This window comes from Carettochelys insculpta, chromosome 3 (genome assembly GCF_033958435.1).
Source record: "Carettochelys insculpta isolate YL-2023 chromosome 3, ASM3395843v1, whole genome shotgun sequence".
Lineage (NCBI taxonomy): Eukaryota > Metazoa > Chordata > Testudines > Carettochelyidae > Carettochelys > Carettochelys insculpta.
Window position 1 is genome coordinate 74,654,347 of NC_134139.1, and position 25,900 is coordinate 74,680,246.

At 42.9% G+C, this 25,900-nt stretch overlaps 1 protein-coding gene across 1 annotated transcript in view; it reads left to right on the forward strand.

Moving 5' to 3' along the window:
• The window catches only part of LYST (lysosomal trafficking regulator), a 172,316-nt gene that overhangs the window by 107,283 nt on the left and 39,133 nt on the right, over nt 1-25,900 (forward strand). Inside the window, exons 34-44 of the mRNA XM_074990129.1 lie at nt 1,062-1,138; nt 9,595-9,783; nt 10,333-10,478; nt 10,568-10,664; nt 12,398-12,459; nt 13,583-13,638; nt 14,435-14,587; nt 15,267-15,511; nt 18,540-18,606; nt 20,440-20,596; nt 21,004-21,144. Coding sequence (XP_074846230.1) covers nt 1,062-1,138; nt 9,595-9,783; nt 10,333-10,478; nt 10,568-10,664; nt 12,398-12,459; nt 13,583-13,638; nt 14,435-14,587; nt 15,267-15,511; nt 18,540-18,606; nt 20,440-20,596; nt 21,004-21,144 — 1,390 coding nt within the window. The remainder of the gene's footprint in view (nt 1-1,061; nt 1,139-9,594; nt 9,784-10,332; nt 10,479-10,567; nt 10,665-12,397; nt 12,460-13,582; nt 13,639-14,434; nt 14,588-15,266; nt 15,512-18,539; nt 18,607-20,439; nt 20,597-21,003; nt 21,145-25,900) is intronic.

The window sequence follows — 25,900 nt, forward strand, 5'->3', positions numbered from 1 at the left end:
GCGTGGCTTGAATATGTAGTGCATAGGAACTGCTTCTCCAAGATGATGATCACACTTGGTTAGGCTTGGCAAGCTGGCCAGTGGTTGACTGCCTGTTTGATCATGGTCAAACAGTGCAGAATGAAGGCCCTGATGCATGTGGCAGCCTACCTTTTTTATTGCCTCATGATACCATTAGTTAGTAGAGTTACTTAAGTACCTTGATCGCTCACTCTTCTACACAGTATAGCAGCTTATTGGGAAATAGGTGAGAGAAGTCAAACCTAAGCATCTTGATTGACTGGCATCTTCTAGTGCATTTACGTGTGGACCACGCCATCAATATATATGTTGATTAATAAAGTATATTAAATAAGTTTTAAAGACAAGATCTCTGACCCAGAGAGCTTACAATCTAGACTCACTAGACAAACACAGAAACTTACACAAAAGAAGTAGGATTCAGAGAGAAGGGGGTTCAGTCATTAAACATTTTTTCCACATAGGTAAGAAGATTGAATGTATCTTTTTTCCTTTTTGTAACTGCTCAGTTTTAAATAATGGTCACATTTAGGTATTGACCTAACATTGCTAAGAATTATTCTTCTAATTTTTCAAAACTTCATCGTGCTTTGCATTTTTTGCATTTGCAAATTTGAATTAAAATAGCTCATATAAGCAACTTTAGGTCCGTCATGTCTCCAACACACAAACTTTTGAGTAGTCGCTATGTGCATGTACAATCTGTCTCGATATATTGCTTAGACCATGTGGTGTTCTGAGTTGCAAATAGGCTATATGCGGACTAAAAATCTTTTGCTACTTAGAAGAATCAATGTTACCAGTCGTGAATCATTTTGTTTTCAACCCTAACCTCTTTTCCTTGTTGACACGATCATGTTACTGGGATGTAGGTACGATGCTATATGATATAATATCCTCTAAATGAGGAGAGAGGATTTTGAGCCAGCCAACATGGATTCCATCATCAGTCTTTGGGACCACAATTTGTGTCTCAGTTGTAGATTAACTAAGCAAGTTAAAATTATACTTTTTTTAACTGCAGTTTTTTTTAACTTCAGGAACAAAAGAAGTTTGAGGCAGAGGAATGTGCAAACAAAGCTGCTTGGAAGAAGACTATGATTAATAATCAGCAAAAGTAAGTAAAACATCTGTGTAAAAGTATTCTTTAGCTCATCCTGTTGGAAAATGCCATGTGCTCTTTATATTAAATCTTTTATAATCAATGTCTGGTTTCAACATTTATTATGCTCCAATTAAAACAGCTCGCTTGTAGGTAGGTGACATTCTCTGACAGTCTTCATAAAGAACCGACATTATTTAAATTTTGGAACATTTCAAAACTTTCCTTTTTTTTTTTTTTAAAAAAATGTGGCACATCTTTTAAAAATAATTCTTTCCAGTGTAAGTTTCACTGTTGTGTATCTGTCAGGATGTTTTTCCTATTGTGTATGAACTGGGCAAATAAACGTGTGGCACGTGTCATTGCAACCATCTGTTTTGCACATAAAATGCTTCTTCAGGTGCTGGTTCATTTGTAAATTCCATATGTGGGGTACATGTGCACCTAAGTCCAGAAATTTGAAGAAGTAGCCACTGTTGGCCTGCGCAGTAGATCTCCTTGTGCTTCCAGAAAAGGGTATAAGAAACATTGTTGGTCAACACCCTCTCAGTTCCTTCTCACTATCGTATGGTCTGAGTTGGAATCCAGTACCCTCTCTTGCGTCAGCCTTTCATAAAACATGTAGCTAATATTGTAAATAGTTACTCTTCAGCTTACTGAGCTCCCCAGAATGGAGACTCCCTCCCCATATCCAGGCTGCTGAACTTGAAAAATTGTCTCCTGCCCTAGATCCTTCTCAGTCAGTGAAGAACAATGACACCGTATGCTGTTTGGGTGTGACACATGCACATTTTCATGAGGTGCAACATTTGTGGCTCGTTTCCACAGAGGACTCTCAAAGCTTGTGAGCTTCACTTTTCAAAATACTGTGTCAGGGGCTCCTCTTATCCAGGCCACTGTTCAGTTCAGTCTCTTGTCCCCCAACCCCCAGTGCAAGAGGCTGGGGCTTGCAACAGGTCTCTAGGGCAGGGAGCCCAGCCACTGCTTCAGGGATTTCATCTTCTGCTGTCCTGGCCTGAAGCTGGTCTTCCCTATTCTCAATTTTTGCTCTCTTCCTGTCCCTCCTGTCCTCCCACTCTCTCCTTTTCCCCCTACATTGCAACTGTGGAGGGTTTTTAAAGGCCTTTATTAAGCCAGCAGCGGAGCCAACTCCCTTCCAGCTGCTACTGATTACCCTGCTGCCTTCTGCTTCTATTTAGCAGGCCTTTTCTCCCTCTTTGGGCAGCTTTTCTCCCCACTGAAGGAGCCCTCTGGCCTGGCTCTGCCACAATACTTAATGGAGAAGACTATGAAGCCCCTCTGATGCTGGTCAGAAAGACCAGCCACTCCATACAGAAATGAGCAGCATCCCTCTGAGCATATGCTAAAGAGTGGAGCCCTCAGTGCCCAAGCCCAAAGATTCTTCCTCTAGAGCTTCACATGAGAGAGTAAGGGACATTCTTCTGGACACAGATCACCAATAAGAGAAGCCTCTTCTCTGAGCTCATTTAGGGCAGATGAACTCTTTTATGCACACACACCCTAAGGAACTGGCTCTGCAAAAAAAACCTTCCACAGAATGGAGGGTAAATTGCATAGAAAAAGGGTTCTGTTAGTTCTGTTGGTGATAACTGGTACGAAAGCACAAGGACAGTCATAGGCTGGTCCCATCCACAAGTGCAGCTCCAGAGTCTGTTGTACTGACAAAGCTACCCAAAGAATGCAGCAGAATGAGGAGTGTGTACTCATACGTTTTGGTTCTGACTGTAGGAGTTCTCTGCATACCAAGGAGAACAGACATATTTGTCCCCAAAGGACCCCTTCCTCTCTTACCCTCCACTCTTCTCTGAGAACAGCCCTCCTGAAGGAGTAGGTGCTATTACTTGGTTATCTGAGGAGCCATCATAATTATAACCATCTGGCAACCGCAGTACTGACAGCTCTCCCATTGCAACAGGAGAATTTTCAGATTTAGAAGAATCAAGAGATCTGGTCCCTCCTTCATCTTCACAGAGAAGCAAACCTGGGCAGGCAATCCAGGACTGAGACACACTATCCTTAAGATCATGACCTTCCTGGGGACTGATGATTCCCCTCAGGCCATTGGCCCTCTTTCTGGCCCTATCAGGGAATGTGGGATCTCTGTACCAGCTATACAGGGATCCATCTGGTAGTCATTCCACTCCATGTGCCAATGACTGGATCTATTGGTGTATGAGGAGGAGAAAGATGTTGAACCAAAACCTGAAGTACCAGTGGTGGTTCTGTTCTTTGTTCTGTAAGGTGGTCTCTTTTTAACTGTTTCCCACCAGATGACCATAGGCAATACAAGGACTTACTACAAAGAGTAGCTAGCTATCTCCAGTTATCTCTGATGGTAGGCTAAGGCCCACGCCACTAACTGCTGGATATTCTGCAGCCTCAGGGCCCAAGTATGGCATCTCTCGCAGTTAGAGGTCATATTGGAACCAATGAGATTGGTCTGGTCTGGTCTGGTCCGATGCAGCTTCTAGTGCCGCTAAAAGGGCTGAGAAGTGCTATTTCGTCCTACAAAGAGATCTGAATTCTGGTTCACCCACTGTTCCCAATTTCGTGGTGTTACAGGCTGCTGTGGAACATAATAGGTCTCAGTACCTAGGGACCAGCCCCATCAGATTGCATCTCTTGGAGAAAGGTCTTATCTGCAAGCTTGCCATTTTGCATTTTTGTTACCTGACCCTACTGACTAAGCGGGTGGCTTTTCATAACAAACTTTCCTTTGAGAACAGTGTCCTGCTCCTCTATCCTTTTGAGAAACCCGGTGATCCACCGTCTGCCTCGTGGGGGTTGAAGAAATGCTCTAACTGTTGCAACCCTATGCCTGCCTCAGATAGCCACTCTGAGCGTATTCGCTGTCTCGGAGAGGCTCGTATTCCACAGATGCGCTCTCAGTGAAAGAGGCTGACCACTCAAGCCAGAAAAGACAGGGAGTTATGTTTAAAAATACTCTTCTTCGATAAGACTCTTCAGCCAGCGCTGGATGGACAAAATAATGTGGAGAATGTCCCTTCTGACGTGGACTCCCCTTCCTCCTCTGTGAGGACAAAGGCAAAATCTAAGCCTTCCCTGTCATGCTGCTTTCTGTCTAGGGTGAGCAGGGGAGATAAGCCAGGCATATAGAGCATACAAAAGCCTAAAGGTACCTTCGTCTCTTCTTGTAGAAGCCACACTTTGCATAAAGCGTCTCCAACTGTTGCCTCAACGGCACTGACAGCGTTGCAGGTGGGTATGTGATCTATGTCACTGGCACCAGCAGACCAAAGAGCAGCTGCTGTGCCAAGTGCTTAAACGGTGCTGACCACACAAGTGCCACTTCTGGTGCTGGAACAGCAAACGGTGCTGTGTGATCTCTTGGCATTGGGTCACCAGCAACAGTCCCTTCCTTCACTGGGGTGGTCTGGGGCACTGTGGAAAGGTAGAATAAAATCTAATAGAATTCATTTGTGGGACTACAGCCGTGTCTCTGCCTCAAGATCTCTGGTGCCAACATATCATTCATCATTTCCTACACTGACCTGTCAACATGAGCAAGGTGAGCACCTTTCTCATTACAGGGCACTGATGTCTCACCGATCACCTCACCCTCGTTATATTGCCACATATCAATCTCGTTCACCCAGAGCTATTAATCAGTTTTCACATGCCCTCACATCACCAGACTTCTCTCAGGCTAACGTACTATGACAGCCGAAGTATCTTCTCAAAGCAGTCGTCACTGAGTTCAACCCACACATTGCATAACTGCCTAGACTATCACCATCAGTACTACAGGGAATACTCTCACAAGTCCTACTATTGCAGATCTCATTCACTTTGATCACCCTGTCACTGCTGCGAACCCACTGATGACTCAAAAATATCCCCCATCATGTCACAATGCCAGCCATCTCCTATTGTATCAGGCTCCTCGCACCACGACAAGGAACCAGATATACATACATGTATCAGAGGTAGCAGAGTTAGTCTGTATCTTCAAAAACAACAAGACCTGTGGCACCTCATAGACTAACAGATATTTTGGAGAATACTCACGTCAGACAATCTTGAATCACAGCTGCCTCATATTCACCAACAGCTACATTTTTGTTCTCCCAAGGGGAAGCAATCAATCTCATGGACTGTCATTCTCCTGATGACCTAAAACAATTTCAAGATCTTTTTAAAAGGGTGGCTAGCAGCCAAGAGATCGTCCTATCAGAAATGCAAGAGAAACAACACAAACTTCTAAAAAAAATCTACAACCACCTACCTCAGCTAGAGTGGCTCTACCACTTGATGAAGCTATAATGGAGGCGTCAGGTGAAGTCTGGCAAAACCCAGCCACAGCTACACCTATGAACAAATGGGCAGATAGAAAGTATTTCATCCCAGCAAAGGGCATGGACTTCTTATTTATAAATCCAGAGCCCAACTCTTGTGGTAGATGCAGCCAACCAGAGGGCAAAATCACCACAATATTAAAACAACTTTCCTGATAAAGTACGTAAGCACTTAGGGGGGAAAGATGCATTTATCTTCTACACTGCAATTAAACATAGCTAACTATACAGTGCTCCTAGCTATAATTTTGATAATTACTCAAAACTCACTCACTTGATTTATTATCTCCCTGAAGGAAAGAGATCTAATGTTAAGTCTATAGTTCAAGAAGGTTACACTGCAAATGGCACTAGACTCAGCTGAGATGGCAGTCAGAGCCGTAGCCACAGCCACTTTCATGCAAAGATCCTCATGGTTGCAAGCAGCAGGTGTCCCAAAAGACCTCCCGGCAAAGGTGGAGGACTTACCATTTGATAAGATCAGACTCTTCGCAGCAAATACTGATGAGATCTTGCATTCCAACGAAGATACATGCATTACTTGGTGCACTTTGGGGATGTACACTCCTCCGTTCCACAACAGGAGATATGCCCCATACCATAGGCTTTTGCTAGACAACCCTACAGGCCATATCAACATAACACTAACAGACTGTGACATCAGAGGTGCAGTGCCCTGAACAGCCGTGCAGCAGCACCACCTGTCTCCAAACATCAGGTTTGAAAATTTGATCGAGTACTTATTAAACCTCCCACATTCTCCAGTGCACCAGATTTCCCAGTATTTCATCACTGCCTGTGCCACTTTGCCCACCAGTGAGCATCCATAACCACAGACACATAGGTCTTGGACATCATTGACCAGGGATGTATTGTCCCTCTATCCTAGTCCTCCAACATGTCCTCCTTCCGCATTCCTTCTCTGGGAGTTTTCGCATGAGAACTTACTGCACCTCCAAGTACAGCACCTCCTTTGAATCCGACCTGTAGAAGTAGTTCTGAAACAACATCAGGGAAAGGATTTTATTCAAACTGCCTCTTAACAGAGAAGAAAATATGGGGTTGGAGACCAATCCAAGATCTACAGCAGTTAAACAATATATTTTAAGATGACCACACTATCTTTTATAGTCCCTGCTCTGGATGAAGGGGGCTGGTTCACGGACCTTGACCTTTTGAAATGCCTATTTCCATGTCACCATTCACCCTGCTCACAGGCATTTCCTATGCTTTGTCTTCATGTCAGAGCACTGTGAGTGCGGGGGCCTCCCCTTCCGGCTTTCATCTGCCCCCAGGGTATTCACCAAAATTCTTGCTCCAGCAGCTGCACACCTCAGATGGGAAGGTATCGCTATATTCTTGTATCTTGGTGACTGTCTTCTTTGAGGTCCTTCTCAAGAGACCACAAGTGCCTATGGTACAGTCTGCAAAACATGGCCTACAATCACTAGATTTCCTCATCACTATTACCAAATCAACCCTGGAATCTAACACGTTCATCCCCTTTATGGGGACTTGACTCCACATCTACCGTGCCTATGTACTGTCACAACTTTGCAGGGCTATAAACACATGTATATCACAGCTTATCCTCAGCCCCACAGTTAGGTTCCCACAATGCACTGCTGCAGTATTTGATGTTTGGTGACTTCAGTGTGGAAGCAATATATCTAATTTGTTGGGAGCCTGTGGGAAGTGAGAATACTCAAAATTGAATTTAAAAAAACTGGCATAAAATGGATTTTAATATATTCAAGTTTATCTCTAGCATAGATGTAGCCTAAACAGGAGAGCTGCTTTAAGTGACTCTCTAGCACATGCAATTTTCCACAAACACAAAGTAATTCTATGACTCCACCCCTCCTTTCTTCCAAAAGCATGCTCCCAATTCCACATCAGTGAACGTATAGTCCTCTGTACCTTGTATCCTAAACCTCACGCGTCTCATACAGAAGCCAAACTGCACACACTGGATGTCAGAAGGGCGATATCCTTCTATGTGGGCAGGATGCAGTTGTTTAGTAAAATCTCAGACTATTCTTATCTGCTGCTGAAAGGTCAAAAGGATTGCCTCTTTCATCCCAGTGTATATCTGGACTCATATCTGCATGCATAGAGCAATGTTACTCTATCCAAAATAAACCTCTCCTGCCAACGCCCAGAGCCCATTCTACAAGATCAGGGGCGACATTGACAGCCTTCATAAAGGGAGTGCTGTTACAGGACATACGTTTTGCAGCCACACAGTGCTCTGACCACACTATGCAAATAGTCACATTCAGACAAAGATATGGCAGTAGCTAAAGCAGTTTGGTCTTCAGTAGTTGCACTGACTCAGCACCCCCTAATTGGATGGTGGGTTTTGCTCTAGTCACCTACCATGGAGCACCCACAGGGACAGCACTCGAAGAAGAAAGAGGAGTTACTCGCTTCATTGCGGTAATGATCTTTCTTCAAGACGGGTGTCCCCATGTGTGCTCCGCAACTTGCCTGCTTCCTGTCTATTTGGTGCAATATGCATAGTTAAAGCATCAGTGAAGTAACTGAGGAGAGCTGGGGCTGTGAGTGTGATTCCCAGTGATGCCACTAGTGCAAGCTGCAATCATGCATGTGCAGCCCCTGCTGGATGAGGCTGTGGAAAAATCTCCAATTTGTGGTGCTGGATGACCCCAACACCTACTGGGAAGCGCACACAGGAACACATATCAAAAAGCACCCTTACTGCACAAAGTGAGTAACTTCTCTTTTGCCATGTAAAGTGCTTGTGGTCACCCTCTTGATTTTCCCCCCACCCCCACACACCCCTTTTTGGAGCTCAATCTACCTGTGTTGAGTATGGGATCTTCATGAGAATGTTGTCTTGAACTATCAAATAATGTTGTGGGATCAGCATCTTTCTTTAGACTCCTTTCCATCTATGGTATACAGAAACTTCCATATAAGCTAGTGGATGTGTTCGGGTGAGGTGGTCACCCACGTAAGAGCTAGAGCAGAGTTGGCAGCGGCATGCTGCCACTGTTGTCACGTGAGCCTATTTTAAATGGCATGTAGCAGAAGCTCAGTGCCACCCCTCCTCCCCCTGTGCAGCACAGGAGGGGACTGGGGCCAGAGGCATGGAGCTCCCCGCCCCCCTGCCTCCACAGCGCAGAGCTGGGGCTGGAGCCTGTGGTGCTTGGACCAGAGCTGCTCCCCCGCCTCCTGGAGCCCGCTGGGCCAGGGCCAGGGCCTCCCTGGAGCTCACAGTGTAGAGGCCTAAAAAACCTGCTACAGGCTTGTTTCTTTCCCACATCCCAGTGGGCTGAGGGGGTTGTTTCGGTCTGGATGGGAGGGAGGGTGCAAGAGCAGACTGGGGTTTGCGGGCATTTGGGTGGGAGGTGAAGTACAGCAGTGGCTGGGGCTTCAGGGGTGGGCTGGAGGTGAGCGTATTGGGTGGGAGGGAGGGCGCAGGAATAGGCTGAGTGTGGGGTCTGGGCAGAAGCAGACTGGGGAGGAGGGACTGGGTAGGAGGGTATGTAGGAGGGGGAAGGTGATCTGGGCTGGTGGAAGGGGCAGGAGCAGGCTGGATGACGTTGGGGGATGCTTATCTCCCTGCAGTACTATTGCTGCCCCTGCTAAGGGAACGTCAGCAGTGAGAAGAGTGCCCTCGAGAGACCCTTTTCCCATGCTCCCTGACACTGCTCTGCCTATTGCTCTGATTGGCAGGAATTCCAAACTGGTGGTGTGAACACTCAGTTAATCAGCTGGGCAGTATCTGACTCTGTCCTGCAGGGGCCCCCAAGTGCTCAGCTTACAGGGGGCATTGGTTGTCATTCAAGTTAATTGGTGTTCACAAGATTAATATAAGCTTCATATAATTCAGTTATATACATTCCACAATTGTTTTTGCTTGTTCCTGGCTTGTGTTTTGATGGTAATGTTAGTGGTTGCTGAGAAGTCAGAGGTACACATGACTTATATTCACACCTTCCAGAATGGAAATTATGTATCAAAGTGTTAATAAGCCTTCCATATCAGGAACTCTGGACAATAGCTAATTGAGTAAACTGTTTAGGGTATTCAGTATACTGTATTTACATAGTATGAAAGATCTGTTGGGCATTTTATGATCTGGTTCATATTACCTTTTTTTCTCAGTCTCTCTCAACGTCTGGATGCAAAGTCCAAAGATATTTCCAAAATAGCTGCGGACATAACGCAGGCAGTCTCTTTGTCACAGGGCATGGAAAGGAAGAAGGTCATTCAGCACATTAGGAGAATGTATAAAACTGATTTAAGTGCCAGTAGGCACTGGCAAGAACTTGTTCAGCAACTTACACATGATAGGTAAGTGGTGTCCATTTTATATTTGTATTGCCAGGTTTAAGAGTAGCCATTCTGTATACTTGTAAGGTATTAAGCCCAATCAAGAAATCTTGACTGCAACAAAATTACTCTGTCTTGTTACTGAAAAGCTTACAAGTCCCTTTTAAAAATGAAAGGAGCCAAGTAAAGTGCAGTCTCAAAGTACAGAGGCTTCATGATAGATGGTATTTCTACTTCTAGACAAGTGATATTGGGTCAGAGTGTAGCTTCTAAGCACCATGTTGTGCACCTGAGTACTGTTAGCTCTTCACTTGATAACTTTCAAGCAGTTTGCTAAGCACTCCATCAGTACTTATTCATGATTAGTCCCATTAAAATCCACAGAACAGCTTGTGAAACTAAGGACTGCAATGATCCAACCCTCTATTTTATAGTGACGTAACTTGGCCGATGTTTCACTGTGACATTCATGCCTGTTTTTAAAAGTCATGTTTACCATTTTTTCAGATTAGTTAGAATAAATGTGTTTATGGTGTTTCTCTAAAATGCTAAAATACTTTACTTTTTCAGAGCACTCTGGTATGATCCTGTTTGCTATCCAACTTCTTGGCAACTAGATCCAACAGAAGGCCCAAACCGAGAGAGGCGCCGTTTGCAGAGGTGCTATTTAACGATACCGAATAAGTACCTGCTCCGAGATAGGCAGAAACAGGAAGGTGGTAACTCTTTTGATATTATAAATAAACTTACACAGAAGCCAGTGTGCTAATATTTTAATCAATTTTTCTTTTACACTTTTTAATAGAAGTGATCAAACCCCCTTTGTCTTATCTATTTGAAGACAAAACACATTCCTCTCACTCTTCCACTGTGAAAGACAAAGCAGCAAGTGAGAATATAAGGTAAGCTATACTTAATGGGAAAAAATCTTATTCAAGGGTAACTTTTTTTTTATTTTTTTTCTTTGTTATGGGGTTGGTGGTGGGGAAGGTGACAGTGAGATGACTAGGGGTAAGATTATGCAATGACTTCCAACACGAAGGATTCTTATTTAAGATTTAACTTGTAGCCAGGGGCAGCAGGTTTGTATAATTTTTTGCAGTGCCCAGAATAGGTCTGAGTCCTTGTTGAGCTTACTTTTTTAAAAAAGATAAGGGCTTGGGTATAACTTGGGATGAAAGGCCCAAGGTGCAAGGAGGAGATCAGGGCTGAGCGGAGGGCTGGGGTAAGGACTCTAGGTAGGCTTGTGACCTCTGGGGCGGGGCTGGGCCAGGGATAAGGAATTTTGCAGCTAGGTCTAGAGAGAAATCTCCCTTGTTTTCTCTGCCGCCCCCCCACCCCCCCAAGGCAGCATACTCACCTTGCACAGCTGTCACTTCACGTGCTTCTAGGGCTCTCTCAGGTCCAGTAAGAAGGCCACTTGGCTCCCCTTTGGAGGATGCTGAGGGAGGCTGCCATGTGTGTGCTTCCTCCACTATTTCAACGCATTACTGTAGCCTCCCTGGGGGCGGGAGATGGGACTGTCATTTTGACCAGCATCAAGCAAGAGTGGTAACTTGGGGGTGGGCAGTGGGGCAGAGTGTCACAACGCTCACTCAAGCCTCAGGCTGGTGCTCAGGTTTGGCCTACTGGTTGGCCGTCGTCTGTGCTAGGGGCAACGGGACAACCTGTTACGGCTGAGGGTCCCACTGGAAAAAAGAATGGTCCATCTGTCCAAGGCAGAAGGGCAAGGGCAGCCTGGGTCAACACTAAAACCCTATGGTGGCAGTTAATACTAGGAGCTGACAGAACTGAGTGGAGCTGTCTGGGGCAAGGTGGCTCAGAGGGAGTATAACAGGGAGCCGCAAGGTGTAGCCACCACTGCCCAGGGTGCGGGGAAGCAGGAGGGCTTGGGGAGAGACCTGGCCCCAAACACTGGTGGAGCATGGGCACCGCAGGTCCATGTAATTCCTCACTCCTGCTTGCACCTGCTTCTCTTGCTTGTCATAAATTATAAATAGTAAACATAGGAGGGTGGATGACTTGAGAGAGTGCTGATTTTAAATCCTAACAATCCGTAGAAAGTCATTACCAGCTGGCAGGTATGTGGCCTATGATCGCTTACTTTTGTTGTGGTTCATTTCCAAATATCTGCATTTCAGTTAAAACTTATCAGTGCTTCCAGCAGAGGCCCAGAAATGAATTAATGTGAAGACTGAATTATATTCTCATCCCTTCATTGGATAGCTGTCTAAATTTGTATTATCATTGCCTATACGATACGTATTCAATACAAAAGTAGATTTTAGCTTTATAGCGTTAATAAATCCAACAACTTCCAAAAGCACCAAATTAGCTTAAAATAAATAAGATGTGGGACACATGGAAAGCAACAAACCCTAAATTTGCACAAGTGATGAATATAATAAAATGTGGGCTTGGTATTTCTTTCAAATGTGAACATTATCACACTTTTACTCAGCTGCTCACAGTTGCAAGGGATGAGTTAGTTCTCTACATTCCTTTGTGATCTTAACACTTGGGTTCAAATTAAAAGGAAATGTCTACTTGGTTAAAATGTATAGTGTATAGAATGTTAGCTTTGGGAACTAAATTTTACAACTTCTTGTACATGTTTCTGATTGTATATATGCAGAGTGAATCGAAGATGCATCAGCGTAGCACCTTCTAGAGAGACAACTGGTGAATTGCTGTTAGGTAAGTGTAACAGTTTGTGTCTAAATATTAAAAAATTTTAGGAAAAGAGCAACTTGGATGCCTTCTGTAATATTTAGAAAAACCTTACTACACAATCATAGGACTGGAAGAAACCTCAAGAGTTCGTCTAATTTAGTCCCCTCCCCTCATGGCAGGACTAAGAATTATTTAGTATAGAGCTAGTTCTATTCATTTAAATATCAGGGCAGGTCTACACTAGACCCGAAAGCTTATCTTAGATATTCAATTCCAGCTACAACAATTGTGTAGCTGGAATCGATGTATCTAACATTGATTTATCAAGCCATCCACACAGAGGGAGGACTCCCTCATCCACCTTCCTTACTCCTCAGAGGAGTAAGGAGTACCAGGGTCAACTGTGGAGCCCCAGTGGTTCAATTTAGTGCTTCCCCACTAGGTGCACTAAATAAAACACTGGAAGATCAACACTGACTGGGTTGGTCTTCTGGAAGGTATAAACCTACTCTTTGTCTGCAGTGTCTTGCATCCATGAGTGGAAACCTCAGGGCACACAGTCAGATATTAAGGCAGATATTCCCAAATTGGTGGTATGTTCTATAATTAGATTTCACCAGCACAGTAACAAATGAGAACTCATAGATCACTGTAACACTCACCATGGAGTCCCGGACAATTCCCTGCACCTTTCCAGTCTATTTTGCCACCCAGGCAGACTGGCTTTAGTGATAAATGGTCACTTACATAAAATATTCCACCATAGTTAGGTGCCTTCCAGTCCCAGGAGACCAGTCACTTACCTGAGATCAGTTGTTATCCTAGATTTTATGCCAAAGATAACCCCATTTGCAATATTATAATTTGGAAAAAGTTATTTACAGATGATTAAATCAAGCACATATTTTATACACAAATGAGTTACCATTTAAATTCTAAGGCCTAGTCTACACTAGGAATCAAAGTCAGTCGCTGATATGTAATTCTAACCATGCCTTTAGCTGTTCCCTGGTGTAGATCAGTCCCTTCCAGCTATATGAGATATGGTATGTGTGATCATTTTATAGCTATTAAAAGTACAAGGTACAGACTAAAGACAAATTAGTGTAGTAATGGTTACCTTTTGTATAAATATTCCTTTCTGCAGGCAAATATGGAATGTATTTTGTTGAAGATAATGCTTCTGATACAATAGAAAGTTCTGTAAGTATGCGCTAAAATTTTGCACGGATTATGCATTCTAATTTCTTTAAGCTACAACTAAGAATAGATTTGGTGCTGTATGATTTTAAATCACCATAATTTAATTTTTATATTTAGATGTTTGAAAGTTTGAATTCATAGACTGCTAGACTTTGTGTGTGATTTGACAATTTTAAGATGCTTATCTACCAAAATTTCAGCAATCAGATAGAAATGCCCTGAGGAAGGCTGATAACTTACACTATAGAATAAAGAGAACAGTAGAACTGGGGATAATATTCTTTTAATATTTTACGTGAATACTGGATTTTATATATATATATATATATATATATATATATATATATATATATATATATATATAAAAATGTAAAATTATTGTAGTGCTTCAGAGCCCTAGTCATGGACTAGACCACAGAATTAGACTTATATATTTATCTTTTGAAAGGTGACGCTTGTGGTGTTAAAGCTTGTTTTTATTACCCAAAAGTGGCTAACTGATTGAGCTAATTCTTGTGATCCCTAATGTCTTGTGTTGATGTCAGGGTGAAACATATTAAAAACCAAATATCTGTTAGTTTTTGTTATAGTCTTTGACACACAATTTTTAATGTCTTTTAGAGAAATGTAGCTTAATATAAAATTTCCAAGTACAAACCAATGTGTAAAGTAAACTTCTACATACAGAGCATTAGTTTACAATCTGTGGTGTAGGTAAATGGAAAATGACAGCAAATAGGGATAGTTTTAACAGCTAATTAGCAAAACACTTTCTGTCTAAATCTACTGTTCTCAGAATTTTCATGGGGAAACTGAACCAGCATCATTTTCTTGGACATATGAAGAAATCAAGGAAGTTCATAAGAGATGGTGGCAATTAAGAGACAATGCTGTGGAAATATTCTTAACAAATGGCAGAACTTTACTTTTAGCTTTTGACAACACAAAGGTAACAGTGTGGCATTAATGCTTGGTAATATATAAAGGCATTTTTTATAATTTCTTCAATACATAATATGTATTGTCGTGGAGTTTAAGAAAAACTATGACTAGGCTTGATACTGGGCTGGGGAGGGGGCAGGCAGGCAGAGGAGAGAGTTGTTCCTGGGTCTAGCAATTCAAAAGGGCTTGGGGCTTCCAGCTACCACCGCTGCAACCACAGAAGTGGGCCCTTTAAATTGTTTGAGTGCTGTGTAACAGGCTCCAGGCAGCTCTGGCTTGGAGGTATGGGGGCAGGGAGCGTCACAGAGGATTGGCTGCTGAGCCCCACCCCTTCTACACAAGGTCCTACCCCTTCTGGGAGTGTGAATTCCACCTTCCCACCCACAATTTGTCCAGGGCCATGGGAATTGTGTTGGCCCCACTGAATTATGGGTAGACTCTTGAATTTTTAGATATGATTTAAGAGGTCAGACAGGCTTTTTCATAGACAGGCTGTGTCACAGATATTTCCTAAAACCATAGGACTAAACCAACCAATCTTAATGTTGTGACTTTTTATCAAATTGCTCTGATCTTAGGGGTCTCTAAAATTTTCTAAATGAGAGAATCTTAGATATTGTAGGAAATGCAGTTGTTTATGACCTGTTTAAATGTGTTGGTTGATTAAAACCACAATTTTTTTTTAGGTTCGTGATGATGTGTACCACAACATATTAACAAACAACCTGCCTAATCTTTTGGAGTATGGGAACATTACAGCTTTGACACACCTCTGGTATACAGGACAGATTACCAACTTTGAATATCTGACTCATTTAAACAAACATGCTGGTCGTTCCTTCAATGATCTCATGCAGTATCCAGTATTTCCCTTTATACTTTCCGACTACACCAGCGAAACACTGGACCTTAATGATCCATCTGTTTATAGGTAACATGCATTTTTTGCAATTACTCCTTTCCACATAACTCATAAACTGGTTCTGTAAAATCCTTATGATCACAGGTAAATCAAGACTAGGAAACACATGTGGTCTAATGTGTGAGAGTGGCCTTTAACAGTAGATAGGTGCCTTATCTAGTCAACTTGAGTAGTATACCTGCTACAGATTGAACTTCTCTCATCTGGCACCTTTGGGACCTGACCAGTGCTGGACAAGAAAATTTGTTTAAGCATGGGTGGTCGGTATTGTCTAGCACATTATCAACACTTATTGAGCTCTTAGAAGACAGAGGTAAATTACAGCTAAATAACAGGACAGAACACTGAGTCAGGACTTGTGGCTGTAAACAAACTTTATGGGACTGTAGGAAACTTGATACCCATGATAAGCGGTCAATGAGCTACCTAAAATCGTGCCAGATTATGGATGTTGCTGGACACGAGTTCTGGATCAGAGAGGTTCAACAGTAATTGGTAGCTCTCACTCAATACCTGCTGTTCATACTTATTGATATACATTCTTTTGTCTTCAAAACAAAATAGCTTGTAACCAAAGAGGCCTTGAAAATAGCATCACCCAAGACAAAATCAGTTACCAAATCCAAATGAAAACAAAAAAGCAATAAAGTAGCACTTTAAACACTAACAAAATAATTTATTGGGTGAGCTTTCATGGGACGGACCCACTTCTTCAGACCATAGACATACCAGAACAGACTCAATATTTAATATTTGAGTTTGTTCTGGTATGGCTATGGTCTGAAGAAGTGAGTCTGTCCCACGAAAGCTCACCTAAGAAATTATTTTGTTAGTGTTTAAAGTGCTACTTTACTGCTTTTTTGTTTTGATAATATATAGACTAGCACAGCTTTCTCTCTGTTACAAATCCAAATGTGATCATTGTAAATGTACTCAATGAGGCTGACGGCCTCTGTGGGCTCTGGGGCAAGATAGGAGGCGGGGACTGGAAGGGGGAGGGCAAGGGCAGAGCCCAGCACTATGTCCCCTCGACCCCATCTGAGTAGCACTACCATGGTATTGTCAAGGGACCCAGAGCTCCTGCTGCTGCAAAGGCCAGGCCCCATTTGAAACCTTCCCTCCTCACCGCTGATGGAGGGCCTGAATGTATTCAATCCTGTCCCATGGGCACAACCTTAACTACACTAATTTTGAAAAGGGATTGTATTGAAATTGGTCCAGCTCTTCTGTGGAGTGTGAAAAGTCAGGCTAAGCAGCTGCAAGAGGAGTGGTCCTGTTTGTGTCTGCCCAGAACTTTAAAGGCTCCTTCCCCAGCCTGATGGCAGGACCTGCTAAGCTGGGAAATGAGTACAGCAGACAACAAAAACAAGGGGACATGTAGCAGTCAAAGGGTCAAAAATTGGGAATACAGACCAGAGAGCTCCAGACAATGCCCATTGCTACTCAGATATGTCAGGGAGCCAATGGATGCAGCCCAGTAGAACTCTGCCAGGGTATGTGAACCAAGAGAGAAAAGGAAATAGGTCCCATAGTAGCAGAGCACCTCCTTGGCCAAAATAAGCTCCCTGGTGCTATGCATGGCCAATTTGATCATCGTTAGGAGGTTGAGAAGGTGGGCTGTGGATGGGGTGTGCATAAATTAAAAAGTGGGGGCAGAATTCTAGCCAAAACCACAAAAGTGTGTCTAGGAGGCATCAGAAAAAGGGCTTCAATCTGATGCATTCAAAGTAGGAGTGTGCTAGGGTCTCCTTCATGCTGGAAAAGCAACAGGCATTGGTGAAAGGGGTGAATTGTACCAGGTTCCCACTGATGTTCATGGCTCCATGAAGCAGCCACCAACTAATATCCTTGGTGGCCTGTCAGGCCAAGGTGGAATACAGATGTGCCCACTGGGGTTCCTCATCCTTAATCTGCGGGGCCAACAGCCACCATGGGCCCTGGGACAAGGTGGGGGGTGGGGAGCCTGACTTCATGGGGGCCAAGGATGAAAGAGGTGGGGCCAAAGGCAGCCAGCTCTTAGTGCTTTCTTCAGAGCTGCGTGGAGCAGCACTGCTGCAGTATTTCAAAGAGGCCCTTTTGAAATACCACACCTCAGTACAACTGCCCATTTTGCCTCTCCTGTCAGCGGGCCCACCCTCAACAGATGGCAGTATGTCCCACCGCTTAGTACTGGGCAAGAAGAATGGAGGAAGGTGGATAATGTTAGGCCAAGATTGAGAGAGATCCTTTTTCTATAAACTGAGAAGATTACTTTAGGTTACTGAAGGTTACCCAGGGTTACCAGAGCCCAATTAAGGGCTTCCTGAGGCTGTTTAAAAACCCCTCCTCTGATGAGAGAGGAGAAGATAGCAGCCTCTCATCCTAGAGAAGCCTGTCCTTCATACAGGGGAAACAACCAAAGCTTGAGTGCCTGTTTTGGGGATGGCCTGATATCTCTGGGGCCAACAACAGTACAGGACAGCATGGGGCAGGGAGACACATCCCCTTGTTTTTCTGGTTGTAAACTGGTTTTGCTGTGTTTGCTGGTGGAGCCCTCCTTGGGCCTGCCCTGAGACCTGCCTTGAAAATTCTGATAAGTAAACAGGTGGTAGGTGCATGCTGGTCAGAGTGGGGTTGATTTGTGTGGGAAGTGCTAATTCTGGTGACACAGAGGATGTGCCTTGCTACAGTAGCCAAGGCATTATTCTTAAAGGGATGCTGCAGGTCAGTGTTGAAGCATATTGGTGGGGGCAATACAGGAGATATGCTTCCTGTTTAGCAATATTGTAGCTGTTCTGTTGGACAAATGACTTCATTCCTCTAACAACATCAAATGCCCAATTTTAAATTAAGAATGTATTTTATAGTCCCTTTAACTTTTCTAAACTCATGTCTTTTTTTCTTAGGATTTGACTTGGTTTGTCTTTTTATATTTTAACTCTTTGTAGCTTATGTTAGCTATATAGATGAGTCTTCATAATATCTTAACCTGCATCTAACTGAATTTTCTAATTTAATTATGAAAATCTACAAGATGTCAACTTTTCTACTATTGCAGAAATCTAGCCAAACCCATAGCTGTACAGTCTAAAGAAAAGGAAGATCGGTATGTGGATACTTACAAGGTATCTTAAACTCTCGTTTCTGCAATGTGTCGTCTTCTGATATCTAAAACCAAAACAATTTGGAGGCTTTGTTTTTTAACTTTTTTAAATTATTTCTGTGGGACTTACATATTCAGCATGTTAAAGCCTGTTGTAAAAACATTTCATAGTAACTGAATTCCTTTCTGTCTTTTGTGTGTGTCTCTCTCTCTCTTATAATCAAGTACATAAGAAATTAAGAATAAACTTAGTCTTAGAAGCTGCAGTACATCTTTTGGTTTTTTATGTTGCAGGTTAGATTTATGACCAGTCAGATGAATATATATGAAGTTAACTAAAGAAGCTAAAGAAACATTTCTGTACATTATCTTCTAATTTTTAGACTGCAAGCTGCATTGTATATCTGAGTTTTGTTCTAGTATGCAACAGAACAATTATGTTTTCTTTCAAACATCTGGGGTCATTGAGCAGTTGAACTCATTGCAGAAAATCTCAAAGTATTTCTTCATCTCCTACCATCTATCTAGTTTGCCATAGATCTGCTAGAGTGGTGGTAGTATTCTGCTAGTGTTGCCTGTTAGTGCTACTGAGCATTTGTTTGTAGTGCCCATGTCCACAGATATACCTTATTCCTAGCCCTTCTACCCCCATTCAAATCTATAGGGAATGACTTGATGGGGCTGAAGAGTATTTACACGTGGGCCTTTTGTTTAAATTTGCATCGAGATCTGGAGGGTGTTTTATCAAAAATATGTGTATGGACTTTTAAGTTTAGTGTGAAAATCACACACTATAATACCACAGTGCTCCTGGATAGTAAGAACAATATTTACAGTTAAGAGCATTATGAAAGTTGGGTGATCCGTTGCTTGAAAAGTGTGCTTGTTCATTGTCATTAGTTGTTGAATTGACACTTGTAGAATGAAATTTTGACTGTGAACTGATGTAAGTCATTGTTTCCACTTCATTCAATAATTCTGCAAATTGGTCTTAGATTGCTGTATTCAGCTCAAGGACATGAGTCATGAGGTTTTCTAATGCAGTGAACCCAATATTCATACTTTTAGTGGCAGTTTCAGACAGATTTAAGAGAACTCACTTAGGCACCTACTGGGATTTTTAAAGATACTTATCTGCATTTCAATCTAAATATCTTGGTAAATCTAGCGCTAAGTCCCATTCAAAAGTAAGATGTTGAGTCCCTCGCTTTGGCACGTCTGAAAATCTGTGGTCTGATTTTTCTGCAGGATTTTGCTCCAAAAACTTATCTTTAAATTTGTCAGTCCCAAAGATAAATTTTGGGATGTGAGTCTCAGGATTATATCTCTTTGCTGCAAGTCCTAGCTGAACGCTTTCTACCTTTTTGTAAAGGTCAAATGGCAGCTGGTTTGCTCTGTAGAAGCTACAAATTTCTGATGAAAGATTAAAGCATCATGTGCAGCTGAATTAGTGCTGAACAGAGTTAACTGCAGATGTGAAATAGTTATTAACCATGTTTTTGGAAACTACTCTTCTGAAAGGTATAATCTGAAGGTCTGGAAACAACTATTAGAATAGTGTCTTTTTTATAGAAATAGTGGGGGTGGGAGGCAGTAAGGAATAAGTACTTACCTCCAACAGAAGCTATTTTTACAACTAGGGGGGAAAAAACATTCCAGGGACTTTCTTCTAAATGAGATCTTATATTCTCCAAAAATTGTCTGGGATAGAAGGCACCAACAAATGAGTTGCTGGAAGGCTGTATCTCTTGGCATCATATCTCAATTTGACCTTCGCTGGCAGGATAGTTTGAAGTTTAGGTAGCATGTTGGATAAGAAATTGACACTCATGCTTTCCTGTTCTTACTGTTCTAGTATTTGGAAGAGGAGTACCGTAAAGGAGCTAGAGAAGATGACCCAATGCCTCCTGTGCAGCCTTACCACTATGGATCTCATTACTCCAACAGTGGAACTGTACTTCACTTTCTAGTTAGAATGCCTCCTTTCACTAAAATGTTCTTGGCTTATCAAGGTAAGATTAATTTTGTTAAAATTTCTTTTAAAAATTGTTAAAATTAATAACTATAAATATAACATTTAAAGTGAAATTATCATGAGTGGTAAACTTAGAAATCTGACTTACCCTGACAGTGGACCCATATTGATGCGCTCATAGAAAACCTGTAGTACATAAACTGTATGTACCTCAAAGTTTTCCATCTTCTGTAAATGTCTCCACGTGTTCTGAGACCAGTTCTGAAAAATCAGGTGTCTATGGCTTTTAGATCTCGCATGTAGCAATTGGGATCTAAATGTTCAGCATCAGCCAAGCAGAGTTCAAACTTGAATTTAAACTTTTTGTAGTCAAAGTGCAACTGGTATTTGTGTTTTTTTAACTCTTGTTAAGGCAATAAACTCAGTTTGGGTTTTTCTTTGCAGATCAAAGTTTTGACATTCCAGACAGAACCTTTCATTCTACCAACACAACCTGGCGCCTCTCTTCCTATGAATCAATGACTGATGTGAAGGAGCTTATCCCAGAATTTTTCTATCTTCCCGAGTTTTTAGTTAACAGAGAAGGTAAATGAGATGGCAAAATGGTCTCTGAAAAGGCCTAAGGATTGAATCTCTGGGTTGAAACTGATAATTCTATGTTATCAGCTTTTTCCCATATTTTTATTGTGAAGGGGAAACCTGGCTGGCCCAGCTCTTGAATCTTTAGCCACAGAAGCTGAAGATTGACTGGACTACTATTGCCACTTCTGTTGGTTCTGCAAGCCTGGACTTCATGCTCATGAGGAGTACTGTCATAATCTTATTTGATTTCAAAAAACTCATAAAAGTTAATTAGACAAAGATGTTTGGTAGACATAGAAATTTAGGATTCTTATAACTGAAAGACCACCTGCCCCATTTCTACTGAGGATATCTTTTTACTTTTTCAGTTAGTTACATTTTAGGGTTTTCCCAGGATGCTTCTGACAATCTGTTGGTCCTGAGAGAGCTTACTGTCATCATGGAGTTTGTGGCTAGATCCAGTAAAGTGCTGGGTGCCAACAATGGCCATAAAAACTGTGTATGAGTGGAGGCCACTCAACATCTAGCACCACTGTTCAGCACTTGAAGATTACTTTTATTACTCAGATATTTTCTTGTTATAATTCAGGTTTAACTAGTAGAGTTAGGTGGGAGTGACGGGGTTGAGTGTGAAAGAGTGATTGGCCATTGAGAATGAAATCAAAAGTATCAGTAATTCATGATGGTGAAGTAAGTGTTTTATTGAAGTAGTAGAAGACCATAAACAGAGCAGACCTTCAGTGACTATAGCAAGAGGCACTGTAAGTACTGAGTAATATCTAGTTTGGATCTCAGTAGGAGCTGTTGTACAGTGGCGAAATGAAACACTTGCTCGGGGGGGAACCCACAAATCTCAAGTGCCATGTGTTTGAAGATACTAAAAGGATTAGAATGCAAGTAGTCTCAGTGGCTATATGTACAGAGTCCTCAAAGTCCTCACCAGTAGAACTGGCAGATGATAGCAAGGATAATGCTACAACAGCTGTGAAGATGGATAAAGGCTGCAGCAGACAGGAGACTCCCAGTTGTCATGGGTTCCATCCCATCGGACCTGAGAGTTCGATCTGTCAAGAACTGTGTTGTGGCTGCAGTGTAACAGTCCCCCCTCCCATGTTAAAAGAAGTCATGCACATGCATCTTCCTCTGTGTACTACTACTCCTAAATTTAAGCCCTACAGCCAATGGCGACAGGAACAGGATTGTGAAATCTAAAAGGTTTTAGTCATGTACCAGCATGGATGTTTTTCCACATCTTCAGGGTGCACTGTCAGCAGTGGATGTATGTATGAGTCGTTCTGTTTCAAGGACTGAGGTGGTAGAATGATCTGCTGCTGCATCAGCCACTGATCAGCCTTACTGAGGATCCACTCTGCTCAACCTATATGAGTAGAGGGCTAGAAAAGGTACCCTAAACATAGTCCACCTCAGTCGCCTTGACTGGATAACTGCGTCCAGTGGGTTCACCTCCATGTGGTCAAAATCTAACAGTAAACTTTGGAACATGGAATAGTCGGACTTTGATGGACAACCCAGACAGTAATTGACCTGAAAGATGCATAGCAATTATTGCCTGCAAGCTGCAACGGTTCAACTTTGATATCACTGCCCTGGCAGAAATGCGTAGACCAGAGGAAGGACGGCTAAGAGAAGAAGCGGAGGGAATGGATTTTTCTGGAAAGGAACCTCAAAGGAAGAAAAACAAATTCATGGAGTACAATTTGCCATTAAAAACTGACAAAGATCCTACCTGAAGTCGCTGTTGGCATCAGTGAGCATCTCATGACTCTCCACTCGAAGCTTGCCAAAAACCAACAGGCAACTGTCATCAGTGCGTATGCACCAACTCTATACACTGAAGATGACGTGCAGAAGTTCTACAATCAACTGGACACAGTCCTGAAAGACACACCCGAAGGAGAGAAAATTGTTCTTTTGGGATTTCAATGCCAGGGTCGGACGAGATGTTCATTTCTGGCAAACTACCACTTGGAAAGGAGGAATTGGCAACAGCAGCTCCAATGGAGTGTTCCTCCTTGCAAAATGTGTGGAATATGAGCTAGTTATCATGAACACCCTCTTCCTCCAGAAAAACAAATTTAAACCTCATGGCAACATCCTCAATCAATGCATTGGCACCTCATAGACTCTCATCGTCTGCACTCGGATCAGCATGATGTCCTTTTCACACATGCTAGGCTAGTCACCACCTTATTTGATCTTCAGTGGCAATTAGGATTGTCACCAAATGGAGAAATCAGAGGAAACCAGGCCTGGTGAAAGATCAGTGTACAAGGTTTGAAGGACCCCATCAGACAAAGTGACTTCCAGATAACTCTCCAAAGGAAGCTGCCAACAGTACACCCTGAAGAAGTGGAAGAACGCTGGTATCAATTGAAAAATGCCATCATTGGAGCTTGTGGAGAAACTATTGGCAACCAGACCAGGAAGTATCAAGACTGATTTGACGAGAATGATGTGAAATTGAGGCAAAAAGGAAAGGCATTAGGGCCTGACAAAGCAACATCAGCTGCATAACGAAGAGAGAAGCACATGTCGAGGCCAAGGCAGAAATGCAATGTAAAACAAGGACGCTGGAAAAACCAGTGGTGGACTGAGAAGGCACGAGAACTTCAGCATCTCACAGATATCAGTGATACAAGAGGTTTCTTCAATGCTACTAAAACTGTTCATGGACCAAGAAATCATGGAATCAGTCCCCTGAGATCAAAGGATGATCTACAGCTCTTGAAAGACAGTGAAGCCATTGCTTCTCACTGGAGGGAGCACTATAATGAGCTCTTGAACTGCCCCTCTACTGTGGGTCCTAGAATCCCTTGACCAAATCCCTCCGCAACTGCCTAGAGATGATCTTGCAACACTCCTACCTTGAGTGCAGTCCAAGCTGCCATCAGAGCAATGAAGTCCAACAAGGCAACTGGACTACATGGAATCTCCCCCAAAAGTCTTCAAAAAGGGTGGGCCAGAGCTCCACAAGCAGCTCCACCTCCTAATTCTCAAGAACTGAGATAGGGAGCAGATGCCATGAGATTTCAGACACGCACTGATTTATCAGGCTTTTCAAGAAGGGTGACAAGTCGGACTGTGGAAACAACCATGGTATCTCCCTTCTGGCAACAGCAGGGAAGATCTTAGCTTGAATCCTTGTAAACCAACTCCTGTCACTCTCTGAAGACATTCTCCCAGAATTCCGGTATGGCTTCGAACCATTCCTAAGAACAGCAGACAAGATTTTCAGTGCCCAGCAGCTTCAAGAAAAATGTCGTGAAAACAGCCAAGCTTTATGAGTTTCATCGACCTGACCAAAGCATTCGACTCAGTCAGTTGTAGTGCTCTGTGGACCATACTTTCAAAGATCTGTCCCAAAAAATTCATTAGCATCTTGAGGCTGCTTCATGACAATATGACTGTCACAGTATTGAGCAACAACGGATCCCAAAGTGACTCCTTCAAGCTCAACACAGGAGTTAAGCAAGGCTGCATCATTGCCCCAATCACTGTTCTGCATCTTCATTGCCATGACCCTTCACCTCATTGATGGCAAGCTTCCAGATGGTGTGGAGGTTCTCTGTAGAATTAACAGGAAGCTTTTCAGACAGTCTTGGGAGACTGAAGGCTAAAAGCAAGACCTCCACAACTGCGATCATGGAGCTCCAGTATGTGGATAACAATATGGTGGTTGCTTTTTCTCCCACTGCCCCTCAGACCATCTTAAGTGCCTTTGCTGAAGCATGCAAGAATCTTAGTCTCCCACTGAACATCAAAAAGACCAAGATGCTCCATCAGCCTTTACTGGAGGGACAATCCCTTCACCTTCTGTTGAAGTCCGTGGAGAACTGCTGGAAAATGTGGAGCGCTTCCCATACCATGGAAGTCATCTTTCCGCTAAAGTCAGCATTGATGCAGAAATCTAGCATAGTCTGATCTGTGCAAGCTCTGCTTTTGCCTGCCTGAGACAAAGGGTCTTTGAGAACTGGAACATCTATCCCAAGACAAAGCTCCTTATATACCATGCAATGGTTGTTCCAGTGCTACTATATGCATGTGAAACCTAGGCAACATACAAGTGTCATTTGAAGGCACTTGAACAATATCAACGTGCCTCAGGAGAATCCTAAATGTCTCCTTGGAAGGATAGGCGCACAAACACTAGCATCCTGGAAGAGTCGAACATGACCAGCATTGAAGCCATTATCATTCATCAATAACTTAGTTGGACTGGTTGCGTGGTTCAGATGTCTGATCAGTGCTTCCCAAAAAAGATTGTTCCCTGAATTGGAGGAAGGACAGAGGAGCGTTGGGAGCCAGTAGGAGTGATATAAGGACATGCTGAAGGCACATATGGAAAAAGTGCAGCATCAGTTTTGACACTTGAGAGAACCTGCCCAAGACCTGTCCCCAGGCGAGAACAGTAATCTGTGAGGGTGTGGCACAGTTTGAGAGGACCTGCTGCAGTGCAGTTGAAGACAGGCAGGGAAGAAGAAAAGAGCATACAAAACTGCCCCATGCGCCTCCAACAGCTACTAACACCTGCCTCTTCTGTGATAAGATCTGCAGCTTCAGAGTTGAGCTGATCAGCCATCAGTGGACTCACAATTAGGATGTTGACATGAAGATGTTCTACTCATCTGGTAACTGCCAAGAGAGAGAGTATGTATGTGAGACTAAGGTATATGATGATTCAGTTTGACATGGCTCTCCACATGGATATTACCAGCTCCACTGGCATTCAGGAGCATGT